The sequence below is a fragment of the Amblyomma americanum genome, chromosome 1 (genome assembly GCF_052857255.1).
Source record: "Amblyomma americanum isolate KBUSLIRL-KWMA chromosome 1, ASM5285725v1, whole genome shotgun sequence".
Lineage (NCBI taxonomy): Eukaryota > Metazoa > Arthropoda > Arachnida > Ixodida > Ixodidae > Amblyomma > Amblyomma americanum.
Genome location: NC_135497.1, coordinates 250,390,582 through 250,399,171, shown reverse-complemented (window position 1 = coordinate 250,399,171; position 8,590 = coordinate 250,390,582). Strand labels below are relative to the sequence as shown.

Genomic DNA, 8,590 nt, shown 5'->3' with positions numbered 1-8,590 from the left:
ACCGCGGCCCATTCCCTGTTAACCAGTTCCCTAATTTGGTATTTATCTGCGAGAAACCTATTGAGGCTCATTTAAATTTTCTTTTATGCTACTACGCGGATCCAACAGTGACGCAGCAGGTAAATGCATGCTGCTTCTGCAGTGCGCATGCATGATGCAGCCGCCGGTAGCTGCAGGAGGCACGGGCAGGCGGAACCTGTTTTGCCTACCATGCGAAAGTCGCTGCTGACATCAGCGCCACCGCATCTTCGTGAAGCCGCGGGGTGAAGGAGGTCTATCGGGGGCGAATCTGGGAGAACGCTCTCAGGTTTTCATTGTGTTGTTATGTGGTGACCAACGACATCGTGGATTTACTTCATGCAATTTTTTTTTTTTCAACGAACACTGAATTCCGCGTTGGAAACAGCTTCGTATAAATTCACGGAAAGGACACAAATACTGTAGCATGGTTGCAGCAACATGCTTATGTTCCTTTGGGCTAATTCTTGGCTCAAACTTATATATATACAGGGCTGGACGACGTGGACAAAGTGACTAGAACAGGCAGCCACTGATCTCCACTAGGGGGCTGGATGCCGCATCGGGCGCTCGAAAGAGTAGTAGCTCTATGCTCGAAAGTGAAGCCACCGGAAGTTGGGCGGCATGTCCCGGAAGTCAGACTTTGGCACTGCACGAAATCGGACCTCAGCACCGTTTTTCAGTTTTAGTTTTCCGCTCAGCATTTTGTCTTTTCGACGTTCTTGTCTTTCTTCGTGACAATGCCCACCTGTTGCGCCGTCAACTGCATGAGGAGAGCAGCAAAGTCCTCGGGAAAGACGTTTCAAAAATACGGGTCCATTGCATCGCTATGCAATGCAGACACATCGCTATACACTAGCAGACGACAGAACGTCGCTGCACGCAGTACGTACGGAGCCTCGTCTGCTCAACTGTGGCGTCCTGTTGCGCTAGCGTCGCCAACTCTGCTCTTCGTTTATGATCCGCCTTAGGGGTCTGACGTGATATCGTTAATGGGTGCCTTCAGCGGCCTGGGGTCCTCTTTTGCGCATCACCTCGCAGATATAGACACTGTTTTTTCTTTCACCATCACATAATGCTTAACGCTCCCTTCTGGTGATATGAGGGCTCGGAAAAAAACTGAGAATTAAAAAAAGTTTTTCTGTTTTTTTTTTCTCTAGGGGTGGAGAACAAAAAAAAAACAGGCGATGGTCTTCAAGACTCTCAAATGAGGTACTGAAAAATTATTCCTGTGAACTTGAAACTGCGATGAACGGCTCCGTAAAAAAAGTAAATAAAATCTGAAAAAGTGCGCTTCGTATAGTATTACTATCAGTTGCAAAACAAATTTACGGTTGAGTCATTACATCATGCCATCGCCTCCTTTAGAAAGATGCCTGCCGTGTGCGCCAAAAACCTGCTGCCCTTACCGTTCCCTTTTTCCTCATTTCCACTTGAGGTGGTGGCTAGCGATCGTGGTGGCTGCCGCTTACAACACATGCGCGCATTACCGCGCGGTCATGGCGCGCCCGTACGCGCGCCGTAGCCGTAGCAGACGTCTCTGCGGCAGACGGCGCTTTCCGCGCGTTTTCAACTGTTTAATAAGCAAACGGAAACATAAGCACGCAGAACTTAAAGTAAAAGGTCGCAAATATATGCAAGTGGCCAGAACACGACTTCGGTCAAATACAATTGAACAGACGGGTCGCCGCGCTTGTCGAGCAGCGCCACCGATACCGCCACTGGCTGCTACCGCCGCGACACCACAACACCCTGACCGGCGCAGATAGGGAAGTAGATAGCGCCATCTCTTAACAACCGCCCGCAACTCAAGGCACGGCGACTACAATGGGTGAGCGAGCGACGCCACAGGCATCTTTCTAGACGAGGCAATGATCATGCTTACCTGTCTATTGGCAAGGAATTGACCTAAACTTGTGTTGGTTGTTTTGTTCTACATGAGAACGTGGCTACATATGGTGAAAATTATAGAAATGTATTTTTAATTAGCTTCTATTTCCTCATTGCTACATATCTTTGCCTAGATATTTTGCTTCCTGAAGAGAAAAATTAAATGTAATTTTTTTAAAGATTTTCCTAGTGTTTGCCACATCCCCTTCTCATTCTCAACCGCTGAGAGACGCCCGCTTAGCAGCGCTAAGCTGCAGCTCGAAGGCTTCAAGCCAGTACCGGATTTTAGCAATAAATCTGTCCTGCAGGTGTGTATTGTTTGTGTCAGTGCCTCATCGGGAGCCTTCTGGCACTCTGGCGCGATCTGCTCAGCAGACATTTATAAAAAGCACACTGGTTGGCTTCTCTGTCAGCTTCCTCCTTTTCCTTGTGGAAGTCAGCTTACGACAACATATTCCGGATTTTTCAACTTCACTAGGTCAGTTACTGTAGAGACTGTAACCAGACGGTATCCTTGAAACACCACCGTGTCGAGATTGATCAGATGACCTACTGGTATAGTCACTTTTCGCACCGTTCAGTGTAGCTCCGCATGCGCTTTCCTTACTTCATCATGGCTGTGAGCGCAGACTAAAGAATACACCATCGTTAATACACGCCTGCAAGTGGCAGTCTTTAGGAAGCCAAAGCACCAATTAGTATTGCATATACGTGAGCAAGAATCGGCGAAAAAGTGTTTTCGATGTCAAACTTTAGGTGAACTCGGATTTAAATTATCTGCTTATTCTTGTTTTGAGTATCTTACCAATATTCTCAATATTTCTGAAAATAAATTTTTTCCCGTTTTTTTTTCCGGCATTCAAATTTTCCAGAAGATTTAGATTTATACTCCCTCTCGCTCAAGTACTCTTTCGTCCATAGGTTCTGCCCGCATGCCCGTATATGCGGAATCAGTCACATTCTGTACTTTACATTCATGGATCGCTGGGAGTCCTCATACTACTACTGCCGCAGTGGTGCAGCGGTTAAGCGATGCGCCACTGCCCCGGCAGGGGGCTATTTCAAACACAGCCACCGGTGGGACTTGTGAGATCCAGGTCACCGCCTGCCGCGGTGGGCAAGCTGTGATGACGTCACAAGGTCGCATGATATAAGTAAGTTTTAAGGAGCTTGACGAGAGACTACAGACATACACGGAGATAATAGAAAGCTACAGATTACAGCGAAGAACTGCCCCTCCACCGGACAAAGAGCTCGGAAACAGAGAGGCAACAACTTGGCGCAGATTACAGGCCGGAAACTACATAAATCCGGTATGGGCATCACACGTCCTGAAAGACGAAGACATAGACGATAAATGTAAGGAATGCGGGGAGAGGGGGACCCTCGACCACATAATCTGGCAATGCACACACTCCCCAGGGGTCAATGAAGGAATAAATAGTAGAGAAGCCTGGGAGACCCTTCTGCAAAGCGCGGACCCCGCCATGCAGAGGAAAGCCATCCATCTGGCGGTAGAGGCCGCGAAGAGCCAGCAACTCTTTGCCCGCATCTAGTCGCGGAGGCCCCTGCCCCTGCCCCTAGGCCTGCGCGCCAGGGGTAGGGAGTAGGGGGTCTCCATTTCTGATGGAAATAAAAGTTTTTGGAATGGAATGGAATGGATATAAGTGGCAGGTGGGCCACCTGCTTTTCTCGACACGCCAGCGCCGCCGACACCGGGACTACTGCTGAACGTGACCCTTCACGCTGTCACTTTAACACTACCGGGGGTTGAGAAGACGATGTGACATTAATAAAACCAGCAGCGAAGCCCTCACCGTCTTCTCCTGGCTCGCCCTTGATGGCGATACCACGAGGTCCTGTCGCTCCTTGTTCCCCTGGGACGCCTGGCCCTCCTTGCGTCCCTCGGTAGCCCATGGGACCGACGGCGCCCTTTTCGCCTGCGCCAAGTCGGCAGTCCGTTGTGCAGGCGTGAGACGCAGCTTTAATAAGACCACGCAGAGTTGCCTCGAACGAGGCGCTTACCGTCGCGACCAGGAAATCCTGTATCACCGGGCACGCCCTGAGGACCTCTGGGACCAGGTATCGCCTCTCCAGTTTCAATGGTTGGTCCTGGCGGGCCCTGAATAAAAATATTTCGCGTCGTAGCAGTGCACCCTGCAGTCCTGAACGTATTGCGTAGCTTGTCTATTGAATTTTGGATTCTTGTTTCATAGTTTGAGACTTGTTCTGATATTTGAACGCGATTACGTTTTTAGACTGGGACCGTGGCTCGGTCTGCTTCGATGCACTCATAAAAACAAGAGCAATCCTGCTCGTTTGCGGAGAATGACAACAGCTCAGTGCGAATCGCTCCATGGTCGAGGCGTTGATAGCACACGCGCCGCACTTGGGTTTTTCGACATTTACAACAGGACAAATTTTGCAGCAGCGTGCTGTGCTTACAGTATGGTGCACGACTGACACAAATTTTCTGCGTTAGAAACATTGCACAACAACGACGCGCCGACTCGTCGGTGCTTTTAACATGAAACATCAGACCGACCAAATATGAACGATAGTTCATTTTCCAAGCCCTAGATGGCACGATAATTGGCTGCAAAGAAGGGTCTACTTTTGCGATAGCGTTTGAGATAGCGACGAGCGCGCCCTATATGTCGGAACAGAAAAGGAAGAGACGCTCTTGCAGATGTATATGAGCTGCAGTGATGCCACAGTCAAGCAATTACTGACGTCATCGGGCATACTACACTCGCCCGACGAGCTGTAATCTTCAGCGATGTGTACGAAGCCTGGTGGTATTCAAGTAAGCAATGGCTAATGCATCCCAGTCCTGGCGTCTTGGAGGCCGGGCTGTTACACATGAAAACTCGAGAGGCACGGCGATGTTTCACACTCACCGGTGGTCCCTGCTGGCCCTGGCTTCCCAATCTTCCTGGTTCTCCGGATTCTCCCTGTTAAAGACAGCGAAGCACCGCTCAGGAACACTTGGCGCCTTCTGCGCATTCTAATTGCGTTTGAAGGTTAACGTGAACCCTTGCAGTCACACTTGAACGGAAATAAGAAATTTGCGTATCAAAGAGAGTCGTTTCACTAACCGTGTCACCGGGGAAACCGTCTTGGCCCGTAAATCCTGGTTCTCCTTTCTGGCCTTTCTCTCCAGCTGGACCCTCAACTCCAACCTTTCCCCTCTTGCCCTGCGTGCGGAAGAAGACGGAAGCGGAGCATCAGACTCCGAATCGCGCTGACGAGAAGCGCTGGCGGGGAAGAGGTGAATTATAATAGTTATAATTTTTTTTTCTTGAACGCAGAACGACACCTCAAGTTATACCGCACAATGAAGCTCGAAGAAGATGTTACGTCGACAAAATTACACCTGGAACGCCGGGTTTAGGTGATGTCTCTGTGTACGGGAGCTGGAAAGGAGTAGAAAGGAATGGCGATAAAGACAGACTTTCGCACTCACCCGTGGGCCCTCTTCTCCTTGGTCTCCTTTCTGTCCTTTGAGGCCGTCGGTACCAGGCAAGCCCTGCAACAAGGGCGCGCGTGCGTTACACATATGCCATAAAGTTGGCCTTGGAGGCGCTGCCACAGTGTCAACGCTGGCTGCAAAATGTACCGTGCAACTATCAGCGCAGCCTCATGGAATAATTTCTGTGGCACTGTTGTCATGTTACCCTGTGAAACCCACGTCCGCCCATTATGTTTACTCGCAACATACAAATCCAATGCCATTGTAAATTGTTGTTTTGCGCTTGTTTTTTTTTGCAATCTACCTATTTACTGGCTCTAAACAATGACCGCAAAAAAAAAGAAATACGTAGTACTCTTTACCGGAGTGCAAGACACGCACGTGTGTCTGTTAAGAGCTGTGAAAATGATCAACCCACTATTATAGATTACAACCGCGGTGGCAAATTCACAAACATGGTAACTTAGTTCAATGTTTTTTAGGAGAATATTGTAAAGTGAATAGATTTGCAATAATCGCGTAATTATTCATTCGTCTCAACTTTTGAAAAAAACTCAACTTAAAACAACTTAAAACGAACAAAAAGGGCGCCCGCGCGAGCGCTCAACTCACGATTTCTCCGTCGACTCCACGCGATCCCCGTTCACCTACGCTGCCAACGTCGCCCTGTTGGGGGGAAACCAATAACACTGTTAGCTTTCAAGAGCACCTTCCGCGGAAATAGTAAGGGGCACATGAACACAAGAAGCCTTTAGAACACGAACAGAGCCCTTTAGCACACGAAAGACTTGACTAAGAACATTCGCGGCACTCACCTTTTCACCCATTGGTCCTCTTTCGCCAGGCACATGTTCGAAGGGTGGCTTCCCTTCGAGGTAGTAAGAGTCACCATGCGGACCTATATCTCCCAGAGGGCCCGGTTCTCCCTACAGGAAGCGCCAGAGTTTTAAAAATCAGTAACGTGGTTGTTGTGAATCTAGCGAGTTCGTTTATAAAAAAAAATTAAAGGGAGGAACAGTAGCATGCGCACCTAATGCCCGAGTTCGCGACCCCAAAGTGCCATACAGTACTGGTAGACGCTGTCTTGAAGCCACGTTCCGGGATACTTTGCGCGCCATTGCAACAAATAATAATAGAAAAATAACATGCTAGAAAACGCTGCTTATCTGCTCGTGCTTTATTCAACCGTTTTTAGCACGGAGTTTATTTCACCAGCGCTCTGTAACGAAGTAGCAGGAGCTGTCAGGCGAAGATACTCATCGCTTTAGTTTTGCAATAGCAAAAAACAAGTCCTCTTAGCGTGACCCGCTCTTGAAATCCTCTCCCAGTTCCGCGAAGTAACGTTCTCCCTGTCGGCAGACTCACCTTGGATCCTTTGTCACCTTGTACTCCGTCACCCTGAACACCTTTAGGACCAGGGCCTCCAGGCGGACCCGGCCTTCCCTGGAGAGGCAACGAGACAGACAAGAAAAGCTCGCCGTCTTTCTGATCCGCTACACCGTATAAACGGCAGTTTCGACTAAATTTTGCCACTGTGAAAGTGAGTAGCGGCGTAGAGTGTGGGTGAATTCAAGAGAACGAAGATGTTTCCGCAGCATCTAAGCAGATTGCAGATTTTTGTCATGAATCTCTCTACAGAGAGAAGGCCGCGTATTTTGCAACGTGGATGGCGTCCTTATAACACGAACACCTTGTTGAACGCTAAGGGCGGGTCATCTTTCATCGTTGCTGTTCTACAACAGTGGTCTGCGCAGTTCACGCTGCATTGTATTTAACGTGCAGCTGCAAAATACAAACGAGTGCAAAATAACTCACCTGTGGTCCAGTGTCTCCCCTAACGCCTTTTACTCCGTGAAAGCCGGGGAACCCAGGTGCGCCCTGAGACAGATAGAAGAGTATAGGCGGGAGCAGCTGAGTAGCCTATCGACACCAGGTACATCGCTTTATTTCTTTTTTTTTTGAAAAATTATTACTGACGAAATATTTTAGCTGGCTTCTGCGTCAGCTTAATCTTACCGGGGAACCCGGCCGCCCGTCCTCTCCTGGCTCTCCGCGGACTCCCAGCGAGTTTATTCCACCGTCTCCGGGCAGACCCTAGAAAGGGAGTGTTATACAGTCTTTCGGACGCCACAGGGTGCACACGCGTGAGTTGGATTACTGTGACAACCACCTCATTTCCTCACCAGTAGACCATGTCCTGCGACGGTTGACGTGCCATAACGAAACTTCAGCATTTTATGTTGCCTATTTTAAACCGGAATTTCGGGTCTAACTACCATTCACGAAGAACATAGATGACAGTGGAAAAGAAAGTGTGCGCCACTCTTTGTGATGCTACAGCACTGACGCTTCCAGACGCCGGCAAACGGAGGAGGCCCGCGCAGCGTGTGCTGGGCATGAGCGCACCTTAGGTCCGTAGTCTCCGCGTGGGCCACGGGGTCCTACTCGACCGCGCACACCGGGAGGACCTTCCGGACCGAGTGCACCCTGCGGCAAGAAGAGCGAGAACGACATCACGCACCTGTTCTTCTCCGTGCCGCCGAACGCAGAACCAACAAGAGGAGCACGCCGACTAGAAGAGACGCTGGGGCAAACTGCTTAAGTTCGTTTGGTCTGTTCGGTTGGGTCATACCAAAAGAACTTCGACAAACTTCATCAATAAAAACAAAGTTTTGTGAAGGCTGGTATATCGGCCGAAAGGTCAGTAAAAAGCATTTTTCTTAACGCAACAGAAGATACAACTTGTTTCGTGCTTTCATACGTTCAAGCTCGTTGTTCAAGTCCTTTTTCTATTCTTTCATTATGTCGCGGAGCTTTTCAAGGCTCTTTCAAGGCTCATGCGTTCAATAATAAAAAAAAAACAGTACCTTGCTTCCATTGCAGCCTGGTATTCCCGGCTCTCCTGGCCAGCCATCGAGACCTGGTTTTCCCTGTTTCAGTAAGAAAGGCAAAGCAATCTCGCTGTCACTCTTATGAGGGTCGTAAAGGTTACCAAGGATAATACTTGGAAATAATTTTTTTTTTCCTTGTCGGAGCAAAGGTGGCAACCAGAATTAGCCTAGTATAGTTCAGTAGGCGCATAGCTGTGCTAGCATCGTATTGACACTGAACCAATCTACTTGGCCTTAACGTGCTGTACCAGGTTATGTTCTGTAAAGGTACAACGTAATTTTTTTGCTTTCCGGTGCCGGTCTTTGTCCTTCTCTTAGC

The 8,590-nt window shown here is 48.9% G+C and overlaps 1 protein-coding gene across 1 annotated transcript in view; it reads right to left on the bottom strand.

The window, feature by feature from the left end:
* The window catches only part of LOC144114913 (uncharacterized), an 80,448-nt gene that overhangs the window by 48,099 nt on the left and 23,759 nt on the right, over window positions 1–8,590 (bottom strand). The window contains exons 5-16 of the mRNA XM_077648936.1: window positions 8,248–8,310; window positions 7,787–7,867; window positions 7,397–7,474; window positions 7,196–7,258; window positions 6,746–6,823; window positions 6,196–6,306; window positions 5,993–6,046; window positions 5,375–5,437; window positions 5,007–5,105; window positions 4,809–4,862; window positions 3,934–4,030; window positions 3,726–3,848 (exon numbers count right to left, since the gene is read on the bottom strand). Of these exons, the coding sequence (XP_077505062.1) occupies window positions 3,726–3,848; window positions 3,934–4,030; window positions 4,809–4,862; window positions 5,007–5,105; window positions 5,375–5,437; window positions 5,993–6,046; window positions 6,196–6,306; window positions 6,746–6,823; window positions 7,196–7,258; window positions 7,397–7,474; window positions 7,787–7,867; window positions 8,248–8,310 (964 nt within the window). The remainder of the gene's footprint in view (window positions 1–3,725; window positions 3,849–3,933; window positions 4,031–4,808; window positions 4,863–5,006; window positions 5,106–5,374; window positions 5,438–5,992; window positions 6,047–6,195; window positions 6,307–6,745; window positions 6,824–7,195; window positions 7,259–7,396; window positions 7,475–7,786; window positions 7,868–8,247; window positions 8,311–8,590) is intronic.